The following is a 16964-nucleotide window of genomic DNA, read 5'->3' as shown; positions in this document are numbered from 1 at the left end:
TAAATTGCCCCTAGTGTAGGTAGGTGGTAGGGAATATGGGATTACTGTAAGGTTAGTATAAATGGGTGGTTGTTGGTCAGCACAGACTCGGTGGACCGAAGGGCCTGTTTCAGTGCTGTATCTCTAAATAAAATAAAAAAATAAAAAGCAACCAATTTGCACACAGCATCTGCTGAAAAAAGCAATGTAATAATGATCAGATAATCTGTTTTGTGTGATGTTGGTTGCAGGGTAAATATTGGCCAGGGCACAGGGTAGAACTCCCCTGTTCTTCTTCTATAAAGAGCCATGGGATCTTTTACCTCCAATTGAGAGGGCAGACAGGACTTCAGTTTAACATTTTATCCAAAAGGCAGCAGCTCTGACATGCAGCACTCCCTCAGTACTGCACTGGAGTATCAGCCTTGATTTTTGTGCTCAAGTCCTGAAGTGAGACTTAAACCCAGAATGTTAACTAATTATTTATTGACTATTAGATAGAGGAATGGCAGGGCTGCACTGACCTCTAGAGTGCACATCCTATGCTGTGTGGGAACTCCAGTGTGCTTCCTGTGTCCTGGATAACCATTTGTGCAGGAAGTGTCACCGGTGGCAGCAGCTTGAGCTCCAGATTTCAGAACTTGAGCAGCAGCTGGCATCACTGTGGAGCATCAGTAAGGATGAGAGCTTCGTGGATAGCATGTTTATAGATTTGGTCACCCCAAAGCCTAAGAATATGCAGGGACAGAGGGAATGCATGACCTCCAGACAGTCAAGAAGAAACAGACAGGTGGTGCAAGTGACCCCTGAGCGCATCTCACTCTTCAACCAGTATTCAGATCTGAATACTGATGAGTGTGATGGTTCATCTATAGAATGCAGCCAGAGCCAGGTCCATGGCACCATGGGTAGCTCAGCTTTACGAGGGTACAAGGAAGAGTGGAAGAGCAATAGTGTTAGGAGATTCGATAGTTAGGAGAGTAGACATCCCTTTCTGCGGCCACAGACATGAATCTAGGATGGTGTGTTGCCTCCCTGGTGCTAAGGTCAAGGATGTCACTGAGTGGCTGCAGAGTACTCTGAGGGGGGAGGGTGAACAGCCAGCAGTGGTGGTTGATATTGGTACAAACGACATAGACAGAAAGAGAGATGTGGTCCTGCAGTCAGAATTTAAGGAACTATGTAGGAAAATAGCAAGCAGGGCCTCAAAAGTAGTAATCTCCAGATCACTCCCAGTACCACGCACAAGTGAATAAAGAAATAGGAGGACAAAGCCGATGATGTGTGGCTGGAAAGATGGTGCAGGAGGGAGGGCTTTAGATTCTTGGGACATTGGAACCAGCGCTAAGGGAGATGGGACCTGTACAGGCCAGATAGGTTGCACCTATATAGAGCTGGGACTGAGTTCTTTGTGGGGCGGTTTGCTAGTGATATTGGGGAGGATTTAAATTAACTTGGCAGGGTGTAGGAACCAGGAGGTAATATCAAAGAAGAATACCAAGGTGCAGAGAATACTGTGAGAGATAGATAACATTAGAGTAGGGAATAGTAAGTTATTCGGTGGGGTCAGAGTAAGGGAGAAAGAAATAACATCTGAATCAGGTTTACTGTGCATGCATGTGAATACGCGGACTGAGGTAAACAAGATTGGTGAGTTACAAGCGCAGATTACCATGTGGAAATATGATGTGGAAATAATGGAGACCTGGCTCAAAGAGAAACAGGGCAGGGTATTAAATATTCTTGGATACAAGGTGTTCAGGAAAGATAAGAAAGGAAGAAAAAGGGGAGAGATGGCGGTATTAATTAAGGAGAGCCTTGCCGTGCTGGAGAGAGAGGATGTCCCAGAGAGGTCAAGGACAGAATCTATTTGGCTAGAGCTAAGGAACAAAAAAGGTGCAATTAAATTGTTTGGTGTAGTCTATAGGCCACCAATTAGTGAGAAAGATGTAGAGGAACTAATTTGCAAGGAAATTACAGAGAGGTGCAAGAAGAATAGAGTAGTTATAATGGGGGACTTTAATTATCTGAATATAGACTGGGGCAATTGTTGAGTAAAGGGCAGAGAGGGGCAAGAGTTCCTAGAGTCCTGTGTACAGGAAAATTTTCTACACCAGTATGTTTCTAGTTCAATGAGAAAGGAGGCACTACTAGACCTGATTCTTAGGAATGAGGTGGGCCAAGTGGATCAAGTGTCAGTATGGGAATATTTAGGGGACAATGATCATTGTATATAAGGTTTAGGTTAGCTATGGAAAAGAGCAAAGGAATAAGAATAATTAACTGGGGGAAAACCAACTTCAATGGGGTAAGAATAGATCTGGCCCATATAAATTGGAATCAAGGGTTGGCAAGAAAAAATGGTACCTGACCAATGGGCTACCTTCAAAGAAGAGATAATTCAGGTACAGTCAAGGTATATTCCCACGAAAGGGGAAGGTAGGGCAAATAAATCCAGAGCTCCCTGGATGAAGAAGGAGATACAGATTAAAATAAAGAAGCAGAAATGCACTTATGACAGATGTCAGGTAGATAATATAATGGAGAACTAGGCTGACTATGGAAGGTTCAGAGGAGAAGTTCAAAAGCAAATAAGAGAAGCAAACAGAAAAGAGACTTGCAGCGAACATAAAAGGGATTTCCAAACTCTTCTATAGGCATGTAAATAGTAAAAGAGTGGTAAAAGGAGGAGTGGAGCAGATTAGGGGCCACGAAGGGGATTTATCCAAGGAGGCAGGAGGCATAGCTGATGTATTAAATGAATACTTTGCATCTGTCATCTTTACCAAGAAAGAAAATGCAGCCCAGGTCGTGGTGAAAGATGAGGTCATTCGGACACTAGAAGGATTTGAAATAGGTAAGGAGGATGTATGAGATAGGCTGTCTGTACTTAAAGTTGATAAGATACCTGGATCAGATGAGGTACATTAGAACATTACAGCGCAGTTCAGGCCCTTCGGCCCTCGATGTTGCGCCGACCTGTGAAACCATCTGACCTACACTATTCCATTTTCATCCATATGTCTATCCAATGACCACTTAAATGCCCTTAAAGTTGGCGAGTCTACTACTGTTGCAGGCAGGGCGTTCCACGCCCCTACTACTCTCTGAGTACATCCAAAGATAATGAGGGGAGTGAGAGTGGAAATTGTGGAGGCACCGACCATAATTTTCCAATCTTCCGTAGACTCAGGGCTGGTGCCAGAGGACTGGAGAATTGCATATGTTACACCCTGTTCAAAAAGGTGTATAAAAATAGGCCCAGCAACTATAGGCCAGTCAGTTTAACTTCAGTGGAGGGCAAACTTCTAGAAACAATAATTTGGGACAAAATTAATAGTCACTTGGACAAATGAGGGTTAATTAAGGAAAGCCAGCATGGTTTTAGAGTCATAGAGTTATACAACACAGAAACAGGCCCTTCGGCCCATCGTGTTTGTGCCGGCCATCAAGCACCTAACTATTCTAATCCCATTTTCCAGCACTTGGCCCATAGCCTTGTATGCTATGGTGTTTCAAGTGCTCATCTAAATACTTCTTAAATGTTGTGAGGGTTACTGCCTCTACCACCTCTTAAGGCAGTGCGTTCCAGATTCCAACCACCCTCTGGGTGAAATTTTTTTTTCTCAAATCCCCTCTAAACTCCTGCCCCTTACCTTAAATCTATGCCCCCTGGTTATTGACCCCTCAGCTAAGGGAAAAAAATTCTTCCTATCTAACCTATCAATGCCCCTCATAATTTTGTATACCTCAATTATGTCCCCACTCAGCCTTCTCTGCTCTAAGGAAAACAACCCTAGCCTTTTCAGTCTCTCTTCATAGCTGAAAGGTTCCAGCCCAGTCAACATCCTGGTGAATCTCCTCTGCACCCTCTCCAGTGCAATCGCATCCTCCCTATAGTGTGGTGCCCAAAACTGTACACAGTACTCCAGCTGTGGCCTAACTAGCGTTTCATACAGCTCCATCATAACCTCCCTGCTCTTATATTCTATGTCTTGGCTGATAAAGGTAAGTATCCCATATGCCTTCCTAACCACCTTATCTACCTATGCTGCTGCCTTCAGTGATCTATGGACAAGTACACCAAGATCCTTCTGACCTTCTGTACTTCCTAGGGTCCTACCATCCATTGTATATTCCCTTGCCTCAATAGTCCTCCCAAAATACATCACCTCACGCTTCTCAGGATTAAATTCCATTTGCCACTACTCTGCCCATGTTACCAGCCCATCTATATCATCCTGTAATCTAAGGTTTTCCTCCACACTATTTACGATGACACCAATTTTCATGTCATCTGTGAACTTACTGATCATAACTCCAATATTCATGTCTAAATCATTAATGTACACTACAAACAGCAAGGGATCCAGCACCGACCCCTGTGGTACATCACTGGTCACAGGCTTCCACTCGCAAAAACAACCCTCGACCATTACCCTCTGCCTCCTGCCACTAAGCCAATTTTGGATCCAATTTGTCAAATTGCCCTGAATCCCATGGGCTCTTACCTTCTGAACCAATCTCCATTGCGGGACCTTATCAAAAGCCTTACTGAAGTCCATGTATACTACATCAACTGCTTTACCCTCATCTACACATCTAGTCACTGCCTCGAAAAATTCAATCAAGTTAGTTAGACACGATCTTCCCCTGACAAAGCCGTGCTGACTATCCCTGATTATTCCCTGCCTCTCCAAGTGGAGATTAATCCTGTCCCTGAGAATTTTTTCCAATAGTTTCCCAACCACTGATGTTAGACTCATCGGCCTGCAATTACCTAGTTTATCCCTGCTACCCTTCTTGAATAATGGTAGCACGTTCGCTGTCCTCCAATTCTCTGGTACCTCTCCTGTGGCCAGAGAGGATTTGAAAATTTGTGTCATGGCCCCTGTTATCTCCTCCCTTGCCTTACATAACAGCCTGGAATACATCTCATCTGGGCCTGGTGGTTTATCCACTTTTAAACCCACTAAAACAGCTAATACTTCCTCCCTTTCAGTGCTAATATGTTCAAGTATATCACAATCCCCCTCCCTGATCTCTTCACCTACATCGTCCTTCTCCATAGTGAACACAGATGAAAAGTAATCATTTAAAACCTCCCCTATGTCCTCCAGCTCCACACACACATTGCCACTTTGGTCCCTAATGGGCCCTACTCTTTCCCTGGTTATCCTCTTGCCCTTAATATACTTATAAAACACCTTAGGATTTTCCTTTACCTTGCCCGCCAGTGATTTTTCATGTCCCCTCTTCGCTCTCCTAATTACTTTCTATACTCCTCTAGTGCTTCCGCTGTTTTCAGCCCTCTGAATCTGCCATAGGCCTCCTTTTTTTCCTGATCCAATCCTCTATATCCCTTGACATCTAGCGTTCCCTGGACTTGTTGGTCATACCCTTCACCTTAATGGGTACATGCTGGCTCTGAACTATTTCCTCTTTGAATGAATCCCACTGGTCTGATGTAGACTTTCCTACAAGTAGCTGCTCCCAGTCCACTTTGGCCAGATCCTGTTTTATCATCTTAAAATCAGCCTTCCCCCAATTCAGTACTTTATTTCCAGTCCATCTTTGTCCTTTTCCATAACTACCTTAAATCTTAGAATTATGGTCACTATCCCCGAAATGCTCCCCCACTGGCACTTCTACCACTTGTCTGGCTTCATTCCCCAGGATTAGGTCCCGTACTGCCCCTTCTCTTGTAGGATTTTCTACATACTGGCTCAAAAAGCTCTCCTGAATACATTTCAAGAATTCCGCCCCCTTTAAGCCTTTTGTCAAGGGAAAATTGTGTTTAACTGATTTACTGGAGTTTTTTGAAGAGGTGGCAGAGGGGGTTGATGTGGGTAATGCTGTTGATGTGGTGCACATGGACTTCCAAAAGGCATTTGATACAGTGCCACATAACAGACTTGTAAGCAAAGTTATAGCTCATAGAATAAAAGAGACAGTAGCAACATGGATATGAAATTGGCTGAGTAATGAGAAACAGAGAGTAGTGGTTAATGGATATTTATAGAGGAAGGTTTGTCGTGGAGTTCCCAAGGGGTCATTGTTGGGGTCCTTGCTTTTCCTAATATATATCAATGACCTAGACCTCGGTGTACAGGGCACAATTTCAAAGTTTGTGGATGATATGAAACTTGGAAACATTGTGAACTGTGAGGATAGTAAAGAACTTCAAAAGGACATAAACAAGTTGGTGGAATGGGCAGACAAGTGGCAGATGAAGTTCAGTGCGGAGAAGTGTGAAGTGATTCATTTTGGTAGGAAGAACGTATAAAATATAAAATAAAGGGTCGAACTCTAAAGGGGGTGCAGAAGCAGAGGGACGTTGGTGTATATGTGCATAGTTATTGAAGGTGGCAGGACAAGTTGAGAGAGTGGTTAATAAAGCATACAATATCCTAGGCTTTATTAATAGGGGCATAGAGTACAAGTGCAAGGAAGCTATGTTAAACTTGTATAAAACACTGGTTCAGCCAAGACTGGAGTATTGTGTCCAGTTCTGGGTGCTGTACTTTAGGAAAGTTGTGAAGGCACTGAGTGCAGAAAAGATTCACAAGAATGGTTCCAGTAATGAGGAACTTCATTTACGAAGATAGATTGGAGAAGTTGGGACTGTTTTCTTTGGTGACGGCTGAGAGAAGATTGGATAGAGGTATTCAAAATCATGAGGGGTCTGGACAGTGTAGATAGGGAAAAACTGTTCCCACTCGTGTGAAAGGATCAAGAATGAGAGGGCACAAATTTAAGGTAATTGGCAAAAGAAGCAATAGCGACATGAGGAGAAACTTTTTCATGCAGTGAGTGGTTAGGATCTGGAATGGACTGCCAGAGTGTGTGGTGGAGGCAGATTTAATTGAGGCCTTCAAAAGGGAATTATATAGTTATTATAAGAAAGAATGTGCAAGGTTACAGGAGAAGGCAGGGGAATGACACTAAGTGAATTGCTCATTTGGAGAGCCCTTGCAGATACGATGGGCCAAATGGCCTCCTTCTGTGCTGTACATATTCTGCAATTCTGTGATTGTAACTCAAAGGCAAGAGTGCTACCAAGTGAGTCACAGCTTTCTGGTAAGTTTAGATAGTTGTCTCATAAATAGAGACATGGCAGGGTACCTCAGTCCCATTGAATGCACAACCTGTGCCATGTGAGAAATCCAGGAAGCTTCTCATGCCCTGGACAACCACATGTGCAGGAGGTGTTGTCAGCTGGAGGAGATCAAGCTCTGCTTTTCAGAACTGAGCAGCATCACTACAGTGCATCTGTCAGACTGAGAGCTACGTGGACAGCACATTTCAGGATATGGTAACCTCACAGCTTAAGAGTGTGCAGGTAGAGAGAGAATGGGTGATTGCCAGGCAGACATGGTGGACAAGACAAGTGGTGCAGGAGTCCCCTGGGCTCATCTTGCTCTCTAACCAATATTCAATTCTGAATACTGGTGAAAAAGACTTGCATTTATATAATGCCTTTTACAACCCCAGAACACCCCAAAGCACTTTATAGCCAATGATGTAGTGTATTCACTGTTGTAATATAGGAAACGTGGCAGCCAATTTGCACATAACAAGCTCCCACAAACAGTAATGTATTAATGGCCACATAATCTGTTTTAGTTATTTAATTGAGAGATAAATATTGGCCAGGAGACTGGAGATGCCTCCCCTGCTTTTTTTTTTTCAAAATAGTGCCATGGGATCGTTTACGTCCAGGTGAGAGGGCAGACAGGACCTTATCCAAAAGACAGCTCCTCCAACAGTGAAGAACTTGATTAATAGGGGATTCAACAGTTAGGGGAACAGACAGATGTTTCTGTGGGCAGACGTGATTCCAGGATGGTATGTTGCCCCTCTGGTGCCAAGGTCAAGGATGTCACTGAGCAGCTGCAAAACATTCTGAGAGGGAAGGATGAACAGCCGGAGGTCATGGTCCATATTGGTACCAATGATATAGGTAGAAAAGGGATGAGGTCCTGCAGGCAGATTTTAGATGCTAGGAAAGAAATTAATTAGTAGGACCTCAAAGGTAGTAATCTCTGGAGTATTCCCAAAGCATCACGCTAGTGAGTACAGAAATAGGAGGATATTGTGGATGAAAAGGTGGCTTGAAAGATGGTGCAGGAGGAAGGGCTTTAGATTCCTGGGATCTTGGGACTGTTTCTGGAGGAGGTTGGACCAGTACAAGCTGGATTGTTTGTACCTCAACAGAGCCAGGACCAATATCATTGTGATAGTGCTGTTGGGGAGGGTTTAACCTAGATTTGGTGGATGATGGGAACTTGAGTGTGGATTCAGAAGGGAGAGAAGCAAAGAACAAAATGGAAGACAGCAAATTATTGAGCAAGTGTGGAAGGCAGAGGAAACAAAGGCAAGAAAATAGACAATGAAGAAGTTGGGCAATGTTTAATGGCATATACTTCAATGCAAGGAGTCTAGTGAGTAAGGCAGATTAACTGAGGGCACAGGAAGTTACTTAGGAATATGATATCATAGGTGTTAGTGAAACTTGGCTTAAAGGAGGGTAGGAATGGCAGCTCAACATTCCTGGTTACAGGGTTTTCAGACAAGATAGAGAGTGAGAATAAAAAGGAAGGGGTAGCAATATTGCTTAAAGATAAAATTACAGCTGTGAGGAGGGATGATCGGCTGGAAGGATCATCAAATGAGGCCAAATGCATTGAACTGAAGAACAAAAATTGGTCAATCTCACTGCTGGGCGTGTACTCTAGAACCCCAAACAGTGATAGAGAGATAGAAGAGCAAATATGTAAGCGAAATTCGGAGAAGTGCATAAAACAATGGGGCAGTAATAGTGGGGGATTTCAACTACTACAATATTAACCGGGATAGAATCAGTGGGCTGGATTTTAAGAGTACGTTGCCGATCTTGGCGGCAAGCTCATAAAATGGTGGCCCACGCGGAAGCTCATTTAAATGGCTGGGACGTCCCGCCCCCACCCCCCCCCCAATCCCGTGGAGGGGGCAGGCTGTCAATCACCGGCAATGGCATCAGCTGCCTGTGCGCAGGCACTGGCGCCATTTTTAAAGGGCAGCCACCCCTGCCAGCATATTTAAATTTTTAAAGATACAGCCCCTGCAAAACCTATGAAATAAATTTCTAATGCCCCTTTCCAAACCCCCAATAGCAATTACATTAACTATTCGCCCTTCCTTCCCCTAAAACACTTACCTTTTAAATTTAACCATTCCCGCCCCCCCAACCCAGCGACTGCACAAAATTTAAAGTTCACCTCTTCCCACCATCCCCTATACCCATTATGTTTATTTGACCCCATGCCCCTTCCGTACTGAAAATCTTAACTCCTACCCCCTCCCCACTAGTATCACGCCAGCTTTCCCCAGACAGGGAATTGAAGGCATGGGAGTGCCAGCAGCCATGCCCAAGATCATGGCGGGCCCGGAAGATTTCAGGTAAATTTATTTAAATGTATTCATGTCATTCATTTAAATATTGAAATGCTGTTCCCATTGTCCAGTGGCAGGGTGGGGCCACCACGGAGCCTTGCCGCCGCCGGGAGGATCTGACCGGGCCGTCCCGGCGTCGGCCCCCGTGGCGGACCACTGCTGGCCCCTCTCCGCCATGGAGCCCAACATCGTGGGTTTAGTAAAATCCAGCACAGTGTAAAAGGTACAGAGGCCACAGAATTCTTAAAATGCATTCAGGAAATCTTTTTTAGTCAGTACACAGCAAGCCCAACAAGAGAAGAGGCAGTTCTGGACTTAGTTTTAGGGAATGAAGCTGGGAAGATGGAAGGGAGATCAGTGGGACAGCCTTTTGGTAGTGGTGATCATAGGAACATAGGAACAGAATTTGGCCATTTAGCCCCTACGGCCTGTTCTGCCATTCAATGAGATCATGGCTGATCTGTGACCTAAATCCCACTTTGGCTCCATATGCCTTAATACCTTTAGTTAACAAAAATCTATCAATCTCAGTTCTATATTTAACAACAGATTTAGTATCAAATGCTATTTGTGGAAGGGAGTTCCAAACTTCTATCACACTTTACATGCAGAAGTGTTTCCTGGTTTAACTCCTGAAAGGTCTGGCTCTAATTTTTAGACTATGCCCCCGAATCCTAGACTCTAAACCAGCGGAAATAATTTCTCGCTATCTACACTATCTGTTCTCCTTAATATCTTGAAAACTTTGAACAAATCATCCCTTCTAAATTCCCAGGAATACAACCCTAGTTTGTGTAATTTCTCCTCGTAATTTAACCCTTAGAGTCCTGGTATCATTCTAATAAATTTGCACTGCACTCCCTCCAAGACCAATATATGCTCCCTGAGGTGTGGTGCTCAAAGAAATATTGGCAAGTAAAATCAAAGAAAATCCAAAGATTTTTTATAATTATATAAAGAGCAAGAGGATAACTAAGGAAAGAGTAGGGCCTATTAGAGACGAAAAAGATAATCTGTGTGTGGAGGCTGAAGATGTGAGCATGGTCCTTATGAATACATTGCATCTGTCTTCACAAAAGAAGGGGATGGTGCAGAGATTGCTATTAAGGAGGAGGAGTGTGAAATATTGAATGTTATAAACAAACAATGAAAAAGGAAATTAAGGGGTTTATCATTTTTGAAAGTGGATAAACCGCCAGGCGCAGATGAAATGTATTCCAGGCTGTTAAGAGAAGCAAGGGATGAAACGTCAAAAACACTGTTTAACACTGTTTCTCTCTCCATAGATGCTGCCAGACCTGCTGAGTGTTTCCAGCATTTTCTGTTTTTATTATAAGAAATAGCAGAGACTCTGCCTATCAGTTTCCAATTTTCTCTGGCTACAGTCGTGCTACCAGAGGACTGCTAACGTGTGATAGAAGTTCTATTTAAAAGGGGAGGAAGGGATAGACAAAGTAACTACAGGCCAGTCAGTCTAACCTTGGTGGTGGGCAAATTATTGGAAAAGATTCTGAGGTACAGTATTAATAATTATTTAGAAAGGCAGGAATTAATCAAGGACAGTCAACATGGATTTCCTAAGGAAAGATCGTGTCTGGTTAACCTGATTGAATTTTTTGAGAAGATAACAATGAGGGTAGCACATTTGATGTAGTCTACATGGATTTTAGCAAGGCTTTTGACAAGATCCCACATGGAAGACTGGTTAGAAAAGTAAAAACCCATGGGATCCAAGGAAAAGTGACAAGTTGGATCCAAAATTGGCTCAGTCGCAGGAAGCAAAGGGTAAAGATCAATGAATATTTTTGTGACTGAAAGGCTGTTTCCAGGGGGTTCTGCAGGGCTCAGTACTGGGCTCCTTGCTTTTTGTGCTATATCTATCAATGATTTAGGCTTAAATCTAGGGAGCATGATTAAGAAGTTTGCAGATGATACAAAAATTGGCCATGTGGTTGATAGTGAGGAAGAAAGCAGTATACTGCAGGAAGATGTCAATGGACTAGTCAGGTGGGCAGAAGAGGCAAACAGAGTTCAATCTGGAGAAGTGTGAGGTAATGCATTTGGGGAGGGCAACAAGACTAGGGATTACACCAATAGGATGCCTGCTCCTGATTACCGGCCTTATCCAGTTTTCCCTGCAGCATGTTTCCTTCTTTAAGGGACCTTAGTGAACCAGCTGGGTTTTTAACAAGTTTCGCTGATACCAGCCTTTATTTGTTGATTCAAATTCTCAAGCTACTATGGTGACATGTGGACTTAAATTCTCTGACCTCCTAGTATAGGCCTCCTGATTAATGAGTCCAAAAAAACCCACCACACTACTATACCCCTTTATACCACAATAGCTTTTAGTTTAGGATGCTAGTTTCTATATTTCTCAATCATGGAGAAAGAGTTTACATTGCCAGACAGGCACTCCTATGAGTGGTAGTACTGCCTGCAAACAAAGGGGCTGTGGATGAAAAAGTTGCACATCTTTAAAGAGAGAGAGAAAGAAAACAGTTGCACGAACCTAGGTTTTTAAAAATCAAATCTTGGGGATGTCCCAAAGCAGTTCACAACCAATGAATTACTTTTGACATATTTTAATATAGGCAAATGTAGCAGTTGATTTTCACGTAATAAAATCTCACAAATAGCAAATGAGATAAACAATGCTTTTCTGGTAGTGTTGGTTGAGGAAGGAGTATTTCCCAAAACATAGGGAGATATCTCAGTTCTACTTTGAATAATGCCATGAGAATTTTTACATTTGGTGCCTCTGAAAGTGCTACAATTCTTCAGTACTGCACTAAAGTGTCAGTTTGGATTATGTGCTTAGTTCTTGAAACAGAGTTTGAACTCACAGTTTTGAGATTCCGAGTGCTACCAACCTGTCAGTAAATAGTTCTACAATTGATAAAAAAAGGGGCATATTTGACAGCTTGGAAATAAATGAGAGGCAACTCAAAAATTGACATTTGCTAATTATGCCCATTTATTTGCTGCAGTACTGTAAGGGTGCTGTACTGATGGACGAGACGTTAAACCAAGGCCCTGAATGTCCTCTCAGTTGGATCCCGTGATACTGTTTTGAAGAGGAGCAGGGGTGGTTGTCCCCAGTGTCCTTACCAATATTTATCCCTCAAATAACATCATTAAAACTGATCATCTGGTCATTATCACATTGCTGCTTGTGTGACCTTGCTGTGTGCAAATTGGCTGCTGTGTTTCCTACATTACAACAGTAACTACACTTCAAAGTACTTCATTGGCTGTAGAGTGCTATGGGACATCCTGAGGTCATGAAAGACGCTATATAGAAGCAAATTCTTACTTTCTATTCTTTCTTTACTAAGATAACACTTTGATAAACTGGTTGAATTTACAAAATTTACTATCTTATAAACCGTATCTAATGGTTCACAACTGATTAGGATGCCAACTTAGATGCCAATTCCCCAATTAATATTGTAGCTGTTGGACATGAAAAGGAGTGAATCTTATATTTCCTGACACTTAGATGCAATTGGAAACATACCTCAAGAGTACAGGGAAATCAAGGTGTACATATGTGTCCAATAATTGAAGTCGGGCTCTCAAGCCACTGCATAAAATAACTGTTTCACAGTAAAGGCACACACACAGTAAAGCCATAATTTTTCCCTAAGTTCCACTTAAGCTTAAGGTGTTAGCCATGGCTCAGTGGTAGCACTGTCACATCTAAGGCAGAAGGTTGTGGGTTTAAGCCTCAGTCCAGAGATTTGAGCAAAAAATTCAGACTGACCCGTCACTGCAGCACTGACGAAGTGCTATACTGTCGGAGCTGCTGTTTTTTGGATGAGATGTTAAAGTGAAACCCCTTGTCCACCCTCAGGGGAACATAAAAGATCCCATGACACTATTTCAAAGAAAAACAGTTTCCTGGGCAATATTTATGCCTCAACTAATACTATTAAAACAGATTATCGAGCATTATAACTTTGCTGTTTGTGGGAACTTGCTATGTGCAAATTGGTTGCTGTGTTTCCCACATTGAAACTTTGACTGCATTACAAAAGTACTTCATTGGCTGCAAAATGCTTTGGGATGTCCTGAGGTCATGGAAGTTACTATATAAATGCAAGTTCTTTCTTTGTTTTCTTTTCTTTAACCACGCTCTATTGCTTGTTTAAATTGGAATGTTCTTACTGAGACACAATAGGAGTTATTTCAGATATCCAGGCCCATACACAGTGTCGATGTGCAAACGTACCAATTTTGTTGGTATACATATTAGACTCTAAGTACGGTTTCAAAACTCCATTGGTCTCTTTTATAAAATGATCAACAACTTCGTGAAGGGTGCTGCAGGTGACCTATGGAAGAGGAGAAAATAAATGGTAGTTTGTTTATTTACAAGACCTGAAACTGTGCAATTCCTTATGGCCATCAGTCTTATCTACCGCCTTTGATATATAGCCTTTTAAAGCATACCTAATGGTGTCACCCAGCCACTTGTTCTCAATTTTACCTTATCTTCTCTCCTTGCAGTAGCCCTTCACCCTCATCTGGTTGTCCCAAATGAAATAAATCCTAATTAATTATGGTGCATAAGCAAGCTACAGCTTATTTATTTTACACAATAGATATAAAGATTAGAACAATAGAGCAGGAAACTTGGCTTAACTGAGAATAGCCAAAGTACAGGGGGCCCTGTGCCACCAGAATGGTGGCTTTATGCTAATTCTGACTTTGTAGTTTTAGCACACGTTCAGGTATCCTGTCAGACTGACACATTCTCTTGCTTGAAATGGTTATGATCCTTAAGATTAGGGATAGCGGTATTGCAGGAAGTCAATAGTACAATGCATTTGAGTGTTTTTATCTTGACCAAAAGGTTTGTGGGTTCAACCACAAGGCTACCTGTCTCTACTTATACTGTGGGAGAGGTTCAGTAAGTATCCCAATACACAGTATCTCCAAAACGAATGGAGCTGAGGGAAGTACTCAGATGGATTTTCTTGTCCCTCACCCTAAATCCCTCCTTTATTTGCATTTCTTCACTGAAATACGGACTATAAGGTGAAAATTACAATCATTTTGGTAAGTCAGTAAGCATTGTGCGTTCAGTGGTATAACATTGATCAGGGCTAGAGTGGTTTCCTGGACTAAAAATATAGTAATAATATAACAATGTGTTGAAAATTGATTTTTTTAAAAACTTTTGAAAATGTTCATAGAACATAAACGCTGGAGCAAGTTGGTACTAAAAATACTAATAGGGGTATGATATCAGAAAGATGCCAACAGGTTCACTAATGTCCTTCAGGAAAGGAAGCACGATGCCTCTGATCTTTGTGAGGGGCAGGTCATGCCTCACAAGCCTTATTGAATTCTTTGAAGATGTGACAAAACACATTGATGAAGGAAGAGTAGTGGATGTGGTGTATATGGATTTTAGCAAGGCGCTTGATAAGGTTCCCCATGGTAGGCTCATTCAGAAAGTAAGGAGGCATGGGATTCAGGGAAGGTTGGCTGTCTGGATACAAAATTGGCTGGCCCATAGAAGTCAGAGGGTGGTAGTAGATGGAAAGTATTCAGCATGGAGCTCGGTGACCAGTGGTGTTCCACAAGGATCTGTTCTGGGACCTCTGCTCTTTGTGATTTTTATAAATGACTTGGATGAGGAAGTGGAAGGCTGGGTTAGCAAGTTTGCCGATGACACGAAGGTTGCTGGAGTTGTGGATAGTGTGGAAGGCTGTTGTAGGTTGCAACGGGACATTGACAGGATGCAGAGCTGGGCTGAGAAGTCGCAGATGGAGTTCAACCTGGAAAAGTGTGAAGTGATTCATTTTGGAAGGTTGAATTTGAATGAGGAATACAGGCTTAAAGACAGGATTCTTGGTAGTGTGGAGGAACAGAGGGATCTTGGGGTCCATGTCCATAGATCGCTCAAAGTTGCCACCCAAGTTGATAGGGTTGTTAAGAAGGCGTATGGTGTGTTGGCTTTCATTAACAGGGGGATTGAGTTTAAGAGCCGCGAGGTTATGCTGCAGCTCTATAAGGCCCTGGTTCGACCACACTTGGAATATTGTGTTCAGTTCTGGTCGCCTCATTATAGGAAGGATGTGGAAGCTTTAGAGAGGGTGCAGAGGAGATTTACCAGGATGCTGCCTGGACTGGAGGGCATGTCCTATGAAGAAAGATTGAGGGAGCTAGGGCTTTTCTCATTGGAGCGAAGAAGGATGAGAGGTGACTTGATAGAGGAGTACAAGATGATGAGAGGCATAGATAGAGTGGATAGTCAGAGACTTTTTCCCAGGGTGGAAAGGGCTATCACCAGGGGGCATAATTTTAAGGTGATTGGAGGAAGGTTTCGGGGAGATGTCAGAGGTAGGTTCTTTACACAGAGAGTGGTGGGTGTGTGGAATGCGCTGCCAGCGGTGGTAGTAGAAGCAGATACGTTAGGGGCATTTAAGCGACTCTTGGATAGGTACATGGATGATAGTAGAATGAAGGATAGGTAGTTAGTTTGATCTTAGAGTAGGTTAAAGGTTCGGCACAACATCGTGGGCCGAAGGGCCTGTACTGTGCTGTACTGTTCTATGTTCCATGTTCTATGTTCTATGAAAGGAAGCACGATGCCGCTGATCTGGTACATCTGATTCTATAGCTGCATTCTGTGGCTCACTCTTAATGCCCTCTAGGTAACTGGGGACGGGCAGTGGGAGGAGCTAAAATCCCACTGGCCAGAGGATGTACTAAATTCCCATTGGTCAAAGGATGTACTAGAATTGCATTTGATATTGGATGTACTAAAATCCCATTGGCCGCATGAAACCATTGTCGATTGTTGTAAAACCCCATCTGGTTCACTAATGTCCTTTAGGGAAGGAAATCTGCCATCCTTACCTGGTCTGACCTACATGTGACTCCAGATCCACAGCAATGTGGCTGACTCTTAACTGCCCTCTGAAATAGCCTAGCAAGCCACTGAGTTCAAGGGCAATTATGGATGGGCAATAAATGCTGGCCTAGCCAGTGACACCCACATCCCACAAATAAAATTTTTAAATGTACTAAATTCTCAATGGCAAAGTATGTACTAAAGTCCCATTGGCCAGAGGATGTACTAAAGTCCCACAGGCCAGGGATGTACTGAGATCCTACAGGGTACATGATCCATGGAAACCCCAAATAATTGTATAAACAGGATGTCTTCAGCAGTCAATCAGGAGAACCCGTGAGATAATTCCTGGTGAGTTTTTCCCTGCACGAGTCCATCATAAACAATAATCTATAGCATTATCAAGCTGGGGCCTGCAAACCATAAAAGGCTCAAGAAGGGATCTTCAAATGGAATGGATCTCCATCTCTCTGGGACTGAGCATATCACGTGCTGTGAACACAGTGTCCAGAAACCTTTCATGTATTCCCAGCGTGCTATTCCTGTTGACATGTACTAATAAAATCAGAGCACTTTATACCTTTGGGTAGCTGGCACTGTCTTTCAGAAGTTAAGATTGCTCACCAGAAATGTGTCAATTGTAGAGGGGTTGCCAAGGACTGTGCCAATATTTGCATTGGTT

General features: G+C 42.9%; 1 protein-coding gene across 3 annotated transcripts in view; it reads right to left on the bottom strand.

Moving 5' to 3' along the window:
• Nucleotides 1–16964, bottom strand: part of LOC137369351 (signal-transducing adaptor protein 1-like) — a 98203-nt gene that overhangs the window by 18623 nt on the left and 62616 nt on the right. For all 3 annotated transcript variants that reach the window (XM_068030437.1, XM_068030435.1, XM_068030436.1), the window contains one exon: nucleotides 13649–13751. In XM_068030437.1, coding sequence (XP_067886538.1) covers nucleotides 13649–13751 — 103 coding nt within the window. The remainder of the gene's footprint in view (nucleotides 1–13648; nucleotides 13752–16964) is intronic.

Source organism: Heterodontus francisci, chromosome 4 (assembly GCF_036365525.1).
Source record: "Heterodontus francisci isolate sHetFra1 chromosome 4, sHetFra1.hap1, whole genome shotgun sequence".
NCBI classification, from domain to species: Eukaryota; Metazoa; Chordata; class Chondrichthyes; order Heterodontiformes; family Heterodontidae; genus Heterodontus; species Heterodontus francisci.
This window is presented reverse-complemented; position numbering and strand designations above follow the sequence as displayed.